At 44.3% G+C, this 19,436-nt stretch overlaps 1 protein-coding gene across 10 annotated transcripts in view; it reads right to left on the minus strand.

The window, feature by feature from the left end:
- Positions 1–19,436, minus strand: part of tub (TUB bipartite transcription factor) — a 358,157-nt gene that overhangs the window by 15,995 nt on the left and 322,726 nt on the right. For all 10 annotated transcript variants that reach the window (XM_048546123.2, XM_048546124.2, XM_048546125.2 and 7 more), the window contains 3 exons: positions 18,048–18,160; positions 10,646–10,760; positions 3,885–3,983 (listed from right to left, as the gene is read on the minus strand). In XM_048546123.2, the coding sequence (XP_048402080.1) occupies positions 3,885–3,983; positions 10,646–10,760; positions 18,048–18,160 (327 nt within the window). The remainder of the gene's footprint in view (positions 1–3,884; positions 3,984–10,645; positions 10,761–18,047; positions 18,161–19,436) is intronic.

The following is a 19,436-nucleotide window of genomic DNA, read 5'->3' on the forward strand; positions in this document are numbered from 1 at the left end:
CACTTATTAGGTAAAGTCAGCGCAGCCCTATCAGATCGTATCACTGGTCTCTCATTGCAGAGAAATGACAGATGATGGTTTAACCTGAGGGTCACCATGCCTCAGGTAAGGGGAGAGGTTGAGATAGAGTCTTTCATCATAACCCTAGTCAGTGCATTATTTGAACTCCCGCTATTGGCATCACTGTGGATCATATACCAGCTGTCCAGCCAACTGAGCTAACAGCTCACATATCTGTCAAAATTCACACTTAAGTTGTGAAAGGAGCTACAATATTCAGCAGCTGATGTACCAACATCACTGATTTTTAACTAATACTAAAAGAACCTAGACATCTGACAGCTCTTTTTACCAAAGATTTGCATGAGACAAAGTCACGACTACAGTAGGTTTCTTTGGGGTGAATACCAAACAGGAATATCATACATCATACACAGCCTTATTGATTTCCTACAACACAAGCTCTTTTTCTGGCACTGAAACATGTTCTGATCAGAATCCTTCAATTCCTAACTTCATCCAAACTATAAGGACAATCACTGCTCTGGGGATTCACAATACTAACTGTATCTGTCAAAGGAGACAAAGTGCTCATGAACCCATTCCAATTACCCTTAAAACATATCTCCTTCTGCAAAAGGAGACCATAGGCAATAAACTGGGAATGTGCCCAGTCCTTAGTGGGGAGGTGAGGCAGACATAAGGCTTCTCAACCTTCACCTTTAGTGGAACACGACACTTGAAATGAATATTTACTAAATTCCTTTGGTCTATTTCAATGTGTTAAGACTTCTGACTGTCCACATTTTCCTTGGAGAATACCTTGAGGGGGCATTGATTACTTCAGATGCTTACATATGTATCAGTGCAAAGAATGCTGAGACACTCCTTCACTGTTATCCTCCAGCAGTAAACATCACCCCTGGAAAGTGATAATGGGAACTGCAGATGCTGGAGAATCCAAGATAATAAAATGTGAGGCTGGATGAACACAGCAGGCCCAGCAGCATCTCAGGAGCACAAAAGCTGACGTTTTGGGCCTAGACCCTTCATCAGAGTGGGGGATGGGGTGAGGATTCTGGAATAAATAGGGAGAGAGGGGGAGGCGGACTGAAGATGGAGAGAAAAGAAGATAGGTGGAGAGGGGAGTATAGGTGGGGAGGTAGGGAGGGGATAAGTCAGTCCAGGGAAGACGGACAGGTCCAGGAGGTGGGATGAGGTTAGTAGGTAGGAGATGGAGGTGCGGCTTGGGGTGGGAGGAAGGGATAGGTGAGAGGAAGAACAAGTTAGGGAGGCAGAGACAGGTTGGACTGGTTTTGGGATGCAGTGGGTGGAGGGGAAGAGCTGGGCTGGTTGTGTGGTGCAGTGGGGGGAGGGAACAAACTGGGCTGGTTTTGGGATGCGGTGGGGGAAGGGGAGATTTTGAAGCTGATGAAGTCCACATTGATACCATTGGGCTGCAGGGTTCCCAAGCGGAATATGAGTTGCTGTTCCGGCAACCTTCAGGTGGCATCATTGTGGCACTGCAGGAGGCCCTAACTGATGTCCATTTCAAGCCCACCGACTCCCACAGCTACCTAGAATACACCTCCTCCCACCCACCCTCCTGCAAAAATTCCATCCCCTATTCCTAATTCCTCCGCCTCTGCCGAATCTGCTCCCACGATGAGGCATTCCACTCCCGCACATCCCAGATGTCCAAGTTCTTCGAGGACCGCAACTTTCCCCCCACAGTGGTCGAGAACGCCCTTGACTGCGTCTCCTGCATTTCCCGCAACACATCCCTCATACCCCGCCCCCACCACAACCGCCCAAAAAGAATCCCCCTCGTTCTCACACACTACCCCACCAACCTCCGGATACAACACATCATCCTCTGACACTTCCGCCATCTACAATCCGACCCCACCACCCAAGCCATTTTTCCATCACCACCCTTGTCTGCTTTCCGGAGAGACCACTCTCTCTGTGACTCCCTTGTTCGCTCCACACTGCCCTCCAAACCCACCGCACCCGGCACCTTCCCTTGCAACCGCAGGAAATGTTACACTTGCCCCCACACCTCCTCCCTCACCCCTATCCCAGGCCCCAAGATGACTTTCCATATTAAGCAGAGATTCACCTGCACATCTGCCAATGTGGTATACTGCATCCATTGTACCCGGTGTGGCTTCCTCTACATTGGGGAAACCAAGCGGAGGCTTGGAGACCGCTTTGCAGAACACCTCCGCTCGGTTCGCAATAAACAACTGCACCTCCCAGTCGCAAACCATTTCCACACCCCCTCCCATTCTTAGATGACATGTCCATCATGGGCCTCCTGCAGTGCCACAATGATGCCACCTGAAGGTTGCAGGAACAGCAACTCATATTCCGCTTGGGAACCCTGCAGCCCAATGGTATCAATGTGGACTTCACCAGCTTCAAAATCTCCCCTTCCCCCACCGCATCCCAAAACCAGCCCAATTTGTCCCCTCCCCACACCGCACCACACAACCAGCCCAGCTCTTCCCCTCTACCCATTGCATCCCAAAACCAGTCCAACCTGTCTCTGCCTCCCTAACCTGTTCTTCCTCTCACCCATCCCTTCCTTCCACCCCAAGCCACATCTCCATCTCCTACCTACTATCCTCATCCCACCTACTTGACATGTCTGTCTTCCCTGGACTGACCTATCCCCTCCCTTCCTCCCCACCTATACTTTCCTCTCCACCTATCTTCTTTTCTCTCTATCTTCGGTCCGGCTCCCCCTCTCTCCCTATTTATTCCAGAACCCTCATCCCATCCCCCTCTCTGATGAAGGGCCTAGGCCCGAAACATCAGCTTTTGTGCTCCTGAGATGCTGCTTGGCCTGCTGTGTTCATCCAGCTTCACACTTTGTTACCTGGGATTCTCCAGCATCTGCAGTTCACATGATCTCTGACCCCTGGAAAGCTACATTGCTTGGTTTTAGGAGTAAATCAGGACAGTTCAGCTCCCTTACCGTTAAGTGATAGACAGACATCCCTGGTAAACCAAGGTTTCAGTCATACATGGACAGCCCCAAGTAACTCTGCCAAACTCCACACTGATGCTCTGTTAGATCTGAAGTAATCACTTTGTTTCTCTCTCCACAAATGCTGCCTGGCCTGCTGAGTATTTCTAACAGTTTCAGTTTATATCTTCAAGTTCTAAGATTTCCAATATATTTTTCTCTTATTGTACACGCTATGCTGGCTGTGTATAGTTCATTTCAATTTAAAATGAGAAAATATTTATCACTCAATGCAATGCATCATTTTTCTTTTAACAAAGCACACTTTTGCAGAGAGCAATAATACAATATTGCAGGTAAATATGTTGCTGATAAGTTACTGGAAATTTATGCCACTTTTAAAACTCGCAAGTGAAAAGAAGAGTCATGTGACAATAGAAAATATCACTGACCGTTCAGGGTCTTCTCATTTGTGCACAGGATTGTGCGTTGTAGCATTTGTAAGGCTTACTTATTTTGGATATTGCTGTCTGCATTTTGAGTAGAGCCAATTTCAACAGAGCTATCGGGCTGCATGAAATGAATGACCATGTTGTGTGTAATAATCTGACGGAGCAATGGTTGTAAGTGTATCATACTGAAACCTGAGCTTTTGATGGGCTTAATAAGTAGAGGCATACAGTACAAAAGCTAAGACAGTTTGCTAAAACAATTCAACATCACTATGAATATGTTTCCCAATTCTGAGAACCTGAACAATGTGAGTGGGAACATTTGGGAAAGATGCAAATTAGGAGCCGAGAAGCAGGAAAAGCACCAGGCCCCTTATTTCTATCATTGGCCTTAACTGTACTACCTCCTTTTGTGAGAGGTCTTGCATGATTGAGGTTGTTGATGTCTTGTAACTTACATTGCGAGGCCGGATGGACACTCTTTCATGATCCATGTTCATGCCAGGAATGATTACACTCATCTTCCGAGGTCCTTTGAAACCCAGAACATTTGTTTCCTAAGCAGAAGAAAACAAAGCTATTTTGATTTAAGTAATGTACAACAGTTAGATATTAACAATGAATATAGCCAAGTCTTCACAAAGGCACTCATGATGGTTTATCAAATTAATAATGCCACTGATTGAACAAGCAAACAGAGCAGACAAAAGCTATGCTGATAGTAATTGGAAGTGTTCGTAGGAAGCTGTTGGTACAACACAGGGAAATGATGGGTCAGGACAGTCAAGAAAATACCAAGTGAATGACAACACCTGAGAGATTTCTGGCTCAGAGAAGTCAGTAGAAATTGCATTTCACTCAAATGCAAAATGACTATATCCAAGATGTATTTTTAAGCAAATGGAATTGGATCCATGTAACAATGGCATGTTCTAAAATATTGTGAAGGGACCTGTGTACAGCTTGTCCCTGGGGTTGTATATTTGAGATGACAAAATTAAATGTCTTATTTAACTTCTCCCCTCTGAGAAAGCTCCAAATTTAGAGAGCTTGTGTGAGACTGAGGCCACTACTTTCTTCATGATGAGAAATCATGAAGATGGAGACATAGTTGGCAGAATTGCAGGACTATCATATTTCTGCCTTGTGAACATCTATAGTAGGATTTGCCAAAAATATGTGGAACCAACTTTGAATCCACCAGTTGTCATCCTAAAACAATCCTGATTTCAGCTGTAGCATTAGTGTGGCATGGAGGGGTCTAAAACAGTGAACAGGAAACTGCTGGCACATCTTAGTCTTGGGAATAATCACTTCAATTAAATAGGTGAGTATCAGTTCAAAACATTATAACAAAAATATTTAACCATATATTCTATTAAATTCTATTCTCACAGACTCTATGAACGCCTATTGATGAATCTTTCAGAAAGACTGGTGCACTTAAACACACTTTCTGCTCCTGATACTGAATCAAACCATTTTGCAACCTGGTCTAAAGTGTAATAAAGGCAACAACCAGCATTAACATCCAAATTAAGAGAAAACATCTATACGGTATGTCATCAACTTGAGAGTCAAGCTGTGTGAGTTAAAATTTGTATACAAAAATAGCAGTTAACTGTCATTTATAATTAACTGGTGCATTTTCTATAACAATGCCTCAATTAATTAGTGGCTCATATAAAGCAGAAATTTTGCAATAAACCATTTGGGGCAAAAAGCTGTGACATTCTCTGTGGTTCAATGCAAGATGCAGATCTTCACTTTGGTGAAACCTCATTTTTCCCATCAGGTAGATTAATATCTATGGAAAACTGTAAGCCTATTCCTTTTACAGCTGAGGACCACCACCGGTATGTGCTTTCATTGGCATCATCCAAATCGTGGAAGATTTTTCAATATCTGAGGCCATGCACAACACCACTCCTTAACAAGTAATTTTTTGAAAGTGAATAATGTGCTTTGGAATGAATAAAAAGTACGTGTTAATAATGTCAGCTGTACCTGAAATGAAGAAGGAGAATATTATGATATTGATTGCATATGTTCATCTTTCTACGCCTTTTACAGTGTTTTAAAAGATTGTTCATATGATGACTGTCATCGGATAAGCCAGCATTTATTGCACATCTTTAATTGTCCCAGAGAAGGTGGTAGTAAGACCATATGACCATAAAAATTGGAAGAGGTTAGGCTGTTCAGGCCCTTGACCCAGCTTTGCCATTCAACAGGATTACAGCTGATTCGACATTCCTCATGCTCACTTTCCTGTGATTTCTCCCAAACCTTCAATTCCCCTAATGATCAGGAATCTATCTACCTCAGCCTTAAATATACACAAGGAGCCTGCCCCCCATTGGTCTCCGGGTGACAAGAGGTTCTAATGACTCACAGCCCTGTGGTGGAAAAATCCTTTCCTTAAATGTCGCAATCATTGGGTGTAGGGACATTCTCAGTGTATTGTGGAGGAGAATTCCAGAATATTGACACAGCAACGATGAAGAAAAGGCAATATAGCTCCAAGTCAGGATGGTGAGTGCTTTGGAAAAAAACTAATAGATTGTGGTGTTTCTATGCATCTTGTTCTTCTATGTGGGAGAGGTTTGGAAGGTACTGTCAGCCTTGGTGAGTTGTTACAGTGCATCTCAGAGATGATACACCTGCAGTGAAAGGGGTGAATGTTAATTGCGGTGGGTGTGGTGCTGATCAAGGGGATGCTTTGTCCTGGACGATGTTGAACTCTTTAAAATTGTCTGAGCTGCTTTGTTCGAGGTAAGATCATAAGAACATAAGAACTAGGAGCAGGAGTAGGCCATCTGGCCCCTCGAGCCTGCCCCGCCATTTAATAAGATTATGGCTGATCTTTTTGAGACTCAGCTCCACTTACCCACCCACTCACCATAACCTTTAATTACTTTAATGTTCAAAAATTTATCTAGCCTTGCCTTAAAAACATTCAGCGAGGTAGCTTCAACCGCTTCACTGGGCAGGGAATTCTACAGTTTCACAACCCTTTGGGTGAAGAAGTTCCTTCTGACCTCAGTCACACATCTGCTTGCCTTTATTTTGAGGCGATGCCCTCTAGTCCTAGTTTCACCTGCTAGCAGAAACAACCTCCCTGCCTCCACCTTATCTATTCCCTTCATAATCTTATACATTTCTATAAGATCTCCCCTCATTCTTCTGAATTCCAATGAATATAATCCCAGCCTACTCAGTCTCTCCTCATAGTCCAACCCTCTCAACTCTGGAATCAGTGATAATGGGAACTGCAAATGCTGGAGAATCCAAGATAACAAAGTGTGGAGCTGGATGAACACAGCAGGCCAAGCAGCATCTCAGGAGCACAAAAGCTGATGTTTCGGGCCTAGACCCTTCATCAGAGAGGGGGATGGGGAGAGGGAACTGGAATAAATAGGGAGAGAGGGGAAGACGGACCGAAGATGGAGAGAAAAGAAGATAGGTGGAGAGGAGAGTATAGGTGAGGAGGTACGGAGGGGATAGGTCAGTCCAGGGAAGATGGGCAGGTCAAGGAGGCAGGATGAGGTGGTAGGTAGGAAATGGAGGTGCGGCTTGAGGTGGGAGGAAGGGATGGGTGAGAGGAAGAACAGGATAGGGAAGCAGAGATAGGCTGGGCTGGTTTTGGGATGCGGTGGGGGGAGGGGACGAGCTGGGCTGGTTTTGCGATGCAGTAGGGGGAGGGGAAGAACTGGACTGGTTTTGGGATGCAGTGGGGGATGGGGAGATTTTGAAGCTTGTGAAGTCCACATTGATACCATTGGGCTGCAGGATTCCCAAGCGGAATATGAGTTGCTGTTCTTGCAACCTTCGGCTGGCATCATTGTGGCACTGCAGGAGGCCCATGATGGACATGTCATCTAAAGAATGGGAGGGGAATTAAAATGGTTCGCAACTGGGAGGTGCAGTTGTTTATTGCGAACCAAGCGGAGGTGTTCTGCAAAGCGGTCCCCAAGCCTCTGCTTGGTTTCCCCAATGTAGAGGAAGCCACACTGGGTACAATGGATGCAGTATACCACATTGGCAGATGTGCAGGTGAACCTCTGCTTAATATGGTTCGTCATCTTGGGGCCTGGGATGGGGGTGAGGGAGGAGGTGTGGGGGCAAGTGTAGCACTTCCTGCGGTTGCAGGGGAAGGTGCCGGGTGTGGTGGGGTTGGAGGGGAGTGTGGAGCCGACAAGGGAGTCACGGAGAGAGTGGTCTCTCCGGAAGGCAGACAAGGGTGGTGATGGAAAAATGGCTTGGGTGGTGGGGTCAGATTGTAGATGGCGGAAGTGTCGGAGGATGATGCGTTGTATCCGGAGGTTGGCGGGGTGGTATGTGAGAACGAGGGGGATCCTCTTGGGGCAGTTGTGGCGGGGGTGGGGTGTGAGGGATGTGTGGCGGGAAATGCGGGAGATGTGGTCAAGGGTGTTCTCGACTGCTGCGGGGGGAAAGTTGCGGTCCTTGAAGAATGTGGACATCTGGGATGTGCGGGAGTGGAATGCCTCATCCTGGGAGCAGATGCGGTGGAGGCAGAGGAATTGGGAATAGGGGATGGAATTTTTGCAGGAGGGTGGGTGGGAAGAGGTGTATTCTAGGTAGCTGTGGGAGTCAGTGGGCTTGAAATGGACATCAGTTTCTAGCTGGTTACCTGAGATGGAGACTGAGAGGTCCAGGAAGGTGAGGGATGTGTTGGAGATGGCCCAGGTGAACTTGAGGTTGGGGTGGATGGTGTTGGTGAAGTGGATGAACTGTTCAAGCTCCTCTGGGGAGCAAGAGGCGGCGTCGATACAGTCAGCAATGTAAAGGAGGATGAGGTGGAGTTTGGTGCCTGTGTAGGTGCGGAAGAGGGACTGTTCCACATAACCTACAGAGAGTGTTGGTTCTTTGCTGTAACAGTTCAGAATTAGTCCTGTTGCCCTGCTGTGTCTCAATATCTCTCCACTTTCTGCTGCTTGAAATATTTAAGCAATTTTTTGTTCGAAGTCACGATGGATTAACCTCTGGCAATGCATTTTGTGATCTAAATTATTTCCTGGTTAAGTAAATTTCTCTTAATCCAGCTCTCCCCTCACTTTCTCAGCAGCTATTTTAAATTGATGATTCTTCAGTCATCCTTTCATATTCATTATTTGAACCTTCAATCATTTAAAAAAAACTTGCCATTTTCTCCTTCTAGACTAGAAGCTTCAATGTAAAGAGTACCAGTCATCAAGTTCCTTCTTTTAACTGAAGTATCGCAGTCCAGGTGTCACCTATTCCATATTCCATCCCCTTTACAGTACCACGTACAGAATAGCACATAGTATGCCAACTGATCAATGCTTCATCTAAACTGATAGTTATTACCTTACCCTTGCACTCTGTATTTGTATGTAGCATTTGTAAAGGACAGTCAACCTTTAGAACAACTTATATAGCTGTATTCATTTTGTCAGAAGTCGTGTATCTTAATCACAAGATCAATTTTTCACAGCTTTCAAGCAATTCCATTAAATGTAGATATCTACTTATTTTTCTTCATACTTCTCCACATTAAAGTGTAATTTTCACCTGTCTCCCATTCCATCACTCCATCTACACCCTCCTCAAGATTTTTCAATATAACAGCTTTCAAATCCACCACTTCTGTGTCAAGAGCAATTTCTTGATCAAGTTCCCTCTAACCAAGTTCACATCATCTCTCTCACTCTCATATAGACATGTTGTGAATTTACCAAAATCAGTAGTGGGCTGATTTCCCAAGATCATTTCCCACACCATTTCCCAAGTTATAAAAATTGGAGCAATGTCTGTTTAGCCTCACTCACTGCTTCAAACTGACATTAAGCAAAGGTAAGGAAGTGTTAAATTTAACTTGATTCAAAATGGAACATGTGGTCCAATTCACATTCACTGTCCACAGAGATAAAACAATGGACAAGATTTTGCACAGCTTCAAGGAGAATGTTGGGAAGTAGTGAGAGTACCAAATCATGGAATGGTGAGCTCATGGAATCATAAAATCACACAGTATAAAAGGGACCCTTCGGCTCACTGAGCTTGTAACAGTAAAAACTAATCTAAATCTACAATACTCCCACTTACTGCTCCCTCTTCCTGCTGCTGCTGCTGACATTTTACTGGTTGCAAGAAGAGAGTGGCTAGCTTTCCCACCTTCAAGTCAGTTGAGGTCCTTAATTGGTAGGAAAAGGGTCACTTTTAGGCATCTCCCCACCCTCACTCACATTTTACCAGTGAAGTTTGGGTACATTGTCATATGGGTGAATTCTAGGTATACCTGAGCAGACATCTTGCAGACTCAAGGAAATGGGACCCTCCTGACGAGTTACCCTGTAGATGGGACCTTTTCCATGTTTATTACTCTGGGCCAGCTGCAGCCCTAGCAATGGCCACCTCTCCTAGTGGCACTGCTGAGACTGGAAAGCTTCCAGCAGCTGAACGGGGTGATACATCCTCCCTTAAAAGGGCAGAAACCCCAGAGCAGGCAAAAACCACCTAAAGATCATAAAACCTGGCTGTAGCTTTCACAATCCACAGTAGCTCCCCCACCATCCATCATCCTTCCGCCACCCCACCCCCACCCCTGACTTCCTGGCAAATGGGAGGGCCCATTGGCATCTTGTAACATCGCCGACAATTTTCCCTCAGAAAGAAGAAAATTCTTTGTACATAGACCATTTCTTTAGCTTTAAGGTTGCCCATGTTTAAGTGCTTGAAATAGCAAGGAGATGGGTGAATTGAAAATCGGCACTGTAACAGAATAATGGAACTGGGGACACACTTTCAAAACGAGGGTCAAGTCACTTAGGACTGAGGTGGGGAGAACTTTCTATTCTCAGAAGAGTTTCAATTTTTGGGATTCTGGATGCCAGAGGACTGTTCAGATTCACATATTGCATCTCTTTAAAGTTTAGATTAGCAGGCTTCTAAATACCTGTAATGTAAAGGAAGATGGGGATAGTGTGGTATTGAAGTAGATGATCATCCATGATCTTATTGACTGGCAGAGTTGGATTGACGGGTTGAATGGCCAACATTCCTTTGCTCCCAAGGTACCTATGAATTATTATATTCTGTGGTGTGCTCTTACACTCCTGTTTGGATACGATGATGTTTCTGCCAGAGATGTACTGTCTTCAGGCAGATACTAGAGAGACTTACTGATCACAAATGTGGAGTAATTGCAAGCATGCTGTTGTAATGAAATACTTACGTAGCAAACAGCTGCCAGTTCTTGGCGTAAGTTACTTGCATCTAGGCTTGAACTTCCTTTTTCCGGATTCACTCCATTATCATAGACTGTAAACTTGGTGCCCATTAGATTTGATCTGCAATGCAAATGAATAGTGAGTTTCTCGATAGATTTATCTCAGCCTCATTGTGTTATCCTCAAATGCACTTAGTACCTGTCCTCACAGCCAGTGACATAATTCCCATGTCTCTTTTCCAGTGGCTGAATGCTGAATAGAACTTATTGACATTAACAGTGTGTTATCCTCCCAACCATTTTCTGAGCTCAACCAAAGTTGCATGGATTGAGGAAATGGTGGGGTGAATTTGATCATGAATATTCAACGATAGGTTGACAATGGGACCCCAAGGTGACTTACTAAGAGGCTGCTGCTATCAGAGCCACCATCCAATTGAAGATATTGCCCACCTCTCGGAACAGCCAGCACAATTATTGCTCCAGCAGGTCAGAGACCTCAGCAGCTCCATCGATAGAGGTGGACATTTCCATTGCCGAAAGTGTAGAAGAGAAGTATGGACACCTTTGTGTCGAGGTACCCGTGAAGTGTGAAGCCTTCTGTTTTCCAATGAATCAGGCTCAAGCAGGGAGGCACAGTGGAGTCAACACTCCAGCAGCATCACAGCTTCAAAGACTGCTACTGCCACTGGATATCCTTCCATCAGCAATGGCGTGACCTAAAAGAAAGGCCTTTTTCTCCAGGAACTCACTGAAAGGTCACCATGGGGTTTGCCAAGTGGTCTCCCCCTCCAGTTTTGGCCTCAACACAAGTAAGGTAAAATATCAGCAATGACAGTAAGTGACCACTAATTGGCCAATTGATTGAATTTATTGGCTGCCTGTCTCATTTTTAATAATAAATTGAGATTGTAGGAATGTGTCGAACTTCCCTCCAGGCTGCATCCTGTCACCCTCTTAGCAGTAAAACGCCCAACCTCCAGCCTACCCCAGCACCAATTTCAATTTCTGGCAATTTCCAAACATTGCATGAATAAAAATCTAAAAATATGTGTAAGTTACGTTTTGTTTTAAAGAAAAGCATGTAAAGTGGTTCACTTTGTTTTTTTTAAATAAGATCTTAAACAAGTTGAGTGAAATTCTTCGCCTTCATTTTAAGAGGACACCTGCTTTAATATTCAAAAACTAAGACATTTTCTTAGCATATTCAATAACTACTTGGTTCATCTTTGTTCTAAAACGATAAGAGTGATGAACAGAGAGAGAGAGCCAAACTGGACAGAAACTTTGTGGGGAAAAAGAGATTGGGGGACAATGAGCCACCCAATTTTCTAATCCCTATTAGCCCATATTTCACACATAGTTGATAAAGAAAACAATTCATATTTTCCCAGTTTGCATTTAAGAACTTCTGGACAACCAAAAATCAAGCAAACAGCAACCTCCATGGTCATAAATACTTCCTGGCATTTGTGTGTTTAAATAGACAAAATGATAACTCTAAAATTCCATTTGCAAATAATCTAACAATTGTGCCAGAATCTCAATTGCTGGCTGGATCTGCAGTTTCTGAAATTTGCACAATTCCTCAACTGTCCCTCAAGTTTACAATTGGAGAACAGTTGAACCTCCTTGGAATCTTGGTGATTTTCTTTGTTGGATGTATTAGTTTGTGATTGTATAAGATAGTCAATGACCAAAACAATGACCAAATATCTATCTATGAAAATAATTCACTGTCAAAGTAAATCAAAGCAAGAAATTACATTCGTGTAATGCATTATTACATCCTCATTAAATTTCCAAAGCATGTTACAAGCAAGAAATAACTTGTGAAGTTGGTTGACCCAGGTTGAGGCTACACAGCAATGATCCACATCCAACAAAGGAATGAATGATGAGATAACCTCGGTGATATTGGTTAAAGGACAGTCCTTCCTCTTGTCTGATGAATCTTTTCACATCTGCCTGGCTAGGAAGTTAAAACTTCAGTTTGACACCTGATTTGAAAGACATAGTATGATGGTTAAATCAAACTGAACATTATGCTAATCTGAAACCGTGTACATCATCACAGTGATGGTGTGGAGGTGACGGTATTGGATTGGGTTGAACAAGGTCAATAATCACACGACGCCAGATTATAGCCCAACAGATTTATTTGAAAACACAATTGACACAATGTCACATGATCTTGTTCCCTATTATACAAATTCATGGTAACATGTGGCCTACTGTCTGATCTGTCCCAGCAGACACAAGACATGGAGCCATACTGCTTTAGAAGCCAAGGGGTTAATAAGTGGTAATCAGCAGGATATTACCTTGCCCATGTTGGCTTTCTGGAAGTTTAAAGGCTCAATAAACTGCACTGAATGCACCAGGGATATCTGGGCATCACAAAATGTTGAGCCAGAGCACAATATCCTATTTGGTGGCCAAAATTCTCAAGATCATTGGAAGAAATGACATCCTGCTTCCTTAAATGTGCTAATCACCATTTAAAGAAAAGAAAACCATTGATGTCATTTTCATTTCCATCATAAACCGGTGGAATGTCTTCTCATGGATACAACACACAAGAACGATGTTCTCGCTCATAGTGGACACCTGGCTCAGTTGGATAGAAGACAAGAAACTGCAGGATCACATTTCTGAAACATTAATGACATCACTGAAGGAGATATTAGCAACACATGGTATCTCAGATCATGTAGCCTCAATCCCAGCCATGAATATTACCAATGAATACTTTTAAAAGATTCACAACATCATACAGCTTACTAAGATATCCTCAAGCCAATGACAGAAGAGGAGTGTATACAATGGAAGCTTTGCCAGACAACCCCAAAGACATCAAACTTACATTTTTGAGCTGCCAAAATAGTCCAGCACCATATGAACTTCTTATGAAAATAAGACTGACGGCGTGACTCTTTAGCCTTCCACAAATACTTACATCAAATGCACATGGCAATGACTTGGAAAAGTGAGAGGAAGGAAACAAATATTGTTCCGCCCAGATGATGAACTATGAAAGATGAGACAAAGAATGCAACCTGCAAGACCTCCAACCAGGAGAGCCAGACTGAATTTGAGATCCTTCTCACTATGGACAAATAGATGAACATCATAACATCTATGACCCTATGACATGCAAAAGGATATTAGCATGACAAGACACAAAAGATATGCACACTTGCCACACATAACTGACCTTCTCTCCAATCGAAATGTTCATCTGATAAGGAAAGAGTATGGCTTGGGGCATTATTGGAACAATGATTGTGACAGTGGGAGGAGGTTGCTTGTCACAAAAGGACTAGCTGAGAAGGGATCAACAATAATCATTGTGCGATAATACAGATAGCAGCAGCACCACAATGATGCCACCTGAAGGTTGCAGGAACAGCAACTCATATTCTGCTTGGGAATCCTGCAGCCCAATGGTATCAATGTGGACTTGACTAGCTTCAAAATTTCCCCTTCTCCCACTGCATCCCAAAACCAGTCCAGTTCTTCCCCTCCCCCCACCGCATCACAAAACCAGCCCAGCTCGTCCCCACCCTTCACTGCATCCCAAAACCAGCCCAGCCTGTCTCCGCCTCCCTAACCTGTTCTTCCTCTCACCTATCCCTTCCTCTCACCTTAAGCCGCACCTCTATTTCCTACCTACTAACCTCATCCCGCCTCCTTGACCTGTCCGTCTTCCCTGGACTGACCTATCCCCTCCCTACCTCCCCACCTATACTCTCCTCTCCACCTATCTTCTTTTCTCTCCATCTTCGGTCCGCCTCCCCCTCTCTCCCTATTTGTTCCAGAGCCCTCTCCCCATCCCCCTCTCTGATGAAGGGTCTAGGCCCGAAACGTCAGCTTTTGTGCTCCTGAGATGCTGCTTGGCCTGCTGTGTTCATCCAGCTTCACACTTTGTTATCTTAGATTCTCCAGCATCTGCAGTTCCCATTATCTCTGAGCACTTTGCACCTCTTGGTTTCACATTCAGAAAAATAAACTTTACAAAAAAATAACATTTTGGTGATAGTCACCCAATGTCCTGTCAAGGTCTACTGGCTAGGCTACATGTAGGCCATATTGTGAGTGTAATTTTGCATTGGCAATCTCAGCTAAGTCTGAGGTATGGGCCGAGGACACGTCTTTGACTACCTTTGTCAACATCCTGCAACAAAGAGCTATTAAATTTCTAGCCCTGCATCTCTTATGCATCAGGCTGGATTAATGATTTCATTAAATCTTTTTTAAAAATTTTAATGGATACTAAAGTAGCAATTATGAATTAATGGTACTTTTACTTTACTTTTTTTACATACCAAATTTCATGCTTTGAGTTTAGGTCAAGATATGATAAATGGAACATTGTTTCACTTCCTGCTATAATAAATGATTCGATCAAGGCTCCTATGCTAAAGTATTTTTTTGAACAACAAACAGGCTTTACTAAAAGAAAGCATATCTGTTCAATTCCCTTGGGGAATGTATTTTAAACACACATTTTGTGAGACCTGCCATCAGTGTACAGAATCACATTTGAGTGAGGCCACAAATCAATGAGTCTGTGAGTAAGAACACAGGCTGAATACAGATAATCATGAACAGAACTAAGTGGCAATAAAGACAGAATCTCCTGGAGAATAAAAATAATTGAGGACCACGAACAATACCATTTTTGCGTCCTGGCCCCACTGCTGTCTGAGATCTGCATAGTATCACAACCTTGTTGGAGGCAGCCAATGAACAGGCCATCCTCACATTCAACCTGCTAGTAAGGATGGAGAGTGACTCATTGACTAAACAGGCACAATGAGAGACTTCAACAATGGCTGGCTCACATTCTTACCAGGAATGGAGGACACTTTTGAGAGAGGTAGTCATTGGAAAGGAAGAGGCAGGAAACAGGAGCAGATCAGATCATCCAGGATATGACTGTATATGACAAAGCAGGCCTGAGAAGCTGTATGGGCTCTTTCAGCTTCTATTCTTCATGTTCTTATGAGGGCTACTCAGATAGAAACCCTCCTGGATGGCTGTGGAATATTTAAAAGTAAGCCTGGTTCTGGCCAACACTGCTACACTTGACAGAACGGATTGTGACCTCAGTTTCAGTCTTGTGTTCTGTGTCTGGGGTTTGAAAAAAGACTCTGATGGCCCTCTGGCCTGCTGCTGCAAGGCCACTTCCACGTAGCTGCTGGGCCCCTGGACTCAATGAGAGGTCCATCTGATACAGGGGACTTTTCACTGTCAGGTAATAGTCCTCTGCTGGAACTTTGGTCCAATGCTAATCTCGAACTCTGAGACCTAGGTCTTGGCTCTGTCCTCTGTAACTGGATCCTCAGCTTCCTGATCCAAAAATCACAATCAGTGAAGATAGACAACAGTACCTCCTCCACGAAATTCCTCAACACTGATGCCCTGCAAGGATGCATTCTCTGCTCCCTACTGTCTTCCCTGTACACCCACGAATGTGTTGCCAAATTGCGTACAAACCACCATGGTAGGACAGCTATTAAACAATGAAGAATCAGAATACAGGCGTGAGATACAGGGCTTGGTGTTGTGGTGTAATGATAACAATCTCTCTCTCAATGTTGGCTAAACAAGAGAACTGATCATTGACTTCAGGAAGAAAGGAGGAGGACCCCCATCTACATCAATGGAGCTGAGGTGGACAGGTGGAGAGTGTTAAGTTTCTAGGAGTGACGATAACCGACAACCTGTCCTGGATCTCCCACCTAGATGCAATGGTCAAGAAGGCAAAGCAACGCCTCTTCTTCCACAGGCAGCTTAGGAAATTCAGCAAGTCTATCAGGACCCTCATCAACCTTTACTGATGCACCATAGAAAGCATTCTATCTGGGTGCATAGCAGCCTGGTAGGCAAAAGCTCTGCCCAGGACCGTGAGAAACTACAGGAGATTGCGTGCACAGCCCAGACCATCACAAAAGCCTACCTTCCATCAATGGACTCCATTTACACTTCTCATTGCTGCAGAAAGGCTGCCAACATCATCAAAGGTCCGTCCCATCCCAGTGTTGCTCTCCTACAACCTCTTCCACAAGGTAGTGGATACAGAGGCTTGAACACATGCACCCACAGGTTCAAGAACAGCTTCTTCCCTGAAGTTATTAGACTGATGAATGGACCTCTCTAACTTCAAATAATGTTGATCTTACTTTCAGCACCTCCTCTGCAGCTGTAACCTTGTATGCCTTGCTCTGTCTAAGCACCCTATGATCTGTATGTCCTTGTTTCCTAAGACCTGCCTGTACAGTTCTCAAAGCTAGTCACAGTACTTAGGTACGTGTGACTACAATAAATCAAAAGGATTAATTGCCAGTCCCTATGCAGCAGCTGCTGATTCCCACAGAAACTGGTCCCAAGGCACAGCTAGTTTCAGGGAACCAGTGATGGGGTTTTCCAATTTCCTACTGACTTCCCTGATACCAGAAGACTGGGGGATCTCAGTTAAAGATAGAAATAAGTGATCTGAGAGAAGAAACAAATTGCAAACTACTTCAGAAAATGATATAAGAACAGAAACAGCCTTGTACATATTTTAAAGGGTTCAATGTTTATATTTGCTGGTCATATCATTTATTGCAGTAGTACTTTAAATGAATTTAAATTCATATCAAAAAAAACAAACACTGTTAGAAAACCATGTTTGCAAAAATACATTTCAGTTTTCTTCAACATTATTGCATCTGTCTTGCTTTCAAACTCCTGCACCAACTTTTGGTTGCCATTATTGAAGTGAATTGATATAGCCTCCAGTTTACTCAGTTTGACCAAATATCAGGGGCACAGTGATTGTCCAGGTCTGCGTATATTATTTGTGAATGCTCAATGGATTCAATAAGAAGTGAGTTCAATTTTAATGATTTCATGTCACAAACTGTCTATATGCCCAGTGTCAGTGTGCTTCTCTGTTTACTGCCTGCAGCATGAAAGGTGTGTTGATCTATTTTTGAACCTGGAAAGGAGTGCAGTCATATTGATAGTCACAGCAAGAGAGTTACATGCAGCACAAAAGTCAGGTCCTGGAGTCGATAATGCCCTGGGTATCAGTGATAGCTTCTTCAGTGTCACATCTTGCAGCTAGGAGTCTTCCTGTTTGTGTCAGCACCACTGAACCAGCTCTTCCTTTAGCTTTTTATAAGAAAAGGTTTACTTGCTGGGCAACGTTCAATAGAGGATCTAATATAAGGGATCTTAAAAGGTGCATTACATTATCTCACTGCATGCAGCATTCAATAAAGGCCTGGATGTGAGGACATTGTTGCTTATTTTAGGCAATATTGTATTTTGCTTTCAAATTAGTTTTCTTGCTTTTTTTTGGAAGATTTACCGACAAAATTCATCAGCAAGGCAGTTCATTGTGATCATGGGTTACCTGAGTTTTCCAATAAAGCTCTCGCCACCACGTGATAGGTCAGTAGGGTCTATAGAGATGAGGTAATTTGATGTTTTGCTCTTCTTTCGCTTTCTTCCTGCTAATAAGAACACCTGAAGAGTTGAAGGAGCAAGGTCAGAAGTTAAAAGAACTGAAAAGAATAAAAATCAACAAGTTTCTCCAAAACTTTGACCAGCAGCAAACATCAGTTCGTTAAACCAGTAACTCAACACATCAACTAAAAATATCCACAATTAACACTGATTGTAGGCCAAATACAGGTCAGTCCTGACGAAATGAAGTCATTTAGGAAGAAGATAATAAAATGTGAGGCTGGATGAACACAGCAGGCCAAGCAGCATCTCAGGAGCACAAAAGCTGACGTTTCGGGCCTAGACCCTTCATCAGAGAGGGGGATGGGGAGAGGGAGCTGGAATAAATAGGGAGAGAGGGGGAGGCGGACCGAAGATGGAGAGTAAAGAAGATAGGTGGAGAGAGTATAGGTGGGGAGGTAGGCAAGGGATAGGTCAGTCCAGGGAAGACGGACAGGTCAAGGAGGTGGGATGAGGTTAGTAGGTAGATGGGGGTGCGGCTTGGTGTGGGAGGAAGGGATGGGTGAGAGGAAGAACCGGTTAGGGAGGCAGAGACAGGTTGGACTGGTTTTGGGATGCAGTGGGTGGGGGGGAAGAGCTGGGCTGGTTGTGTGGTGCAGTGGGGGGAGGGGACGAACTAGGCTGGTTTAGGGATGCAGTAGGGGAAGGGGAGATTTTGAAACTGGTGAAGTCCACATTGATACCATATGGCTGCAGGGTTCCCAGGCGGAATATGAGTTGCTGTTCCTGCAACCTTCGGGTGGCATCATTGTGGCAGTGCAGGAGGCCCATGATGGACATGTCATCTAGAGAATGGCAGGGGGAGTGGAAATGGTTTGCGACTGGGAGGTGCAGTTGTTTGTTGTGAACTGAGCGGAGGTGTTCTGCAAAGCGGTCTCCAAGCCTCCGCTTGGTTTCCGCAATGTAGAGGAAGCCACACCGGGTGCAGTGGATGCAGTATACCACATTGGCAGATGTGCAGGTGAATCTCTGCTTAATGTGGAATGTCATCTTGGGGCCTGGGATAGGGGTGAGGGAGGAGGTGTGGGGGCAAGTGTAACATTTCCTGCGGTTGCAGGGGAAGGTGCCGGGTGTGGTGGGGTTGGAGGGCAGTGTGGAGCGAACAAGGGAGTCACGGAGAGAGTGGTCTCTCTGGAAAGCAGACAGGGGAGGGGATGGAAAGATGTCTTGGGTGGTGGGGTCGGATTGTAGATGGCGGAAGTGTCGGAGGATGATGCGTTGTATCCGGAGGCTGGTAGGGTGGTGTGTGAGAACGAGGGGGATCCTCTTAGCGCGG

Source organism: Stegostoma tigrinum, chromosome 17, assembly GCF_030684315.1.
Source record: "Stegostoma tigrinum isolate sSteTig4 chromosome 17, sSteTig4.hap1, whole genome shotgun sequence".
Classification (NCBI taxonomy): domain Eukaryota; kingdom Metazoa; phylum Chordata; class Chondrichthyes; order Orectolobiformes; family Stegostomatidae; genus Stegostoma; species Stegostoma tigrinum.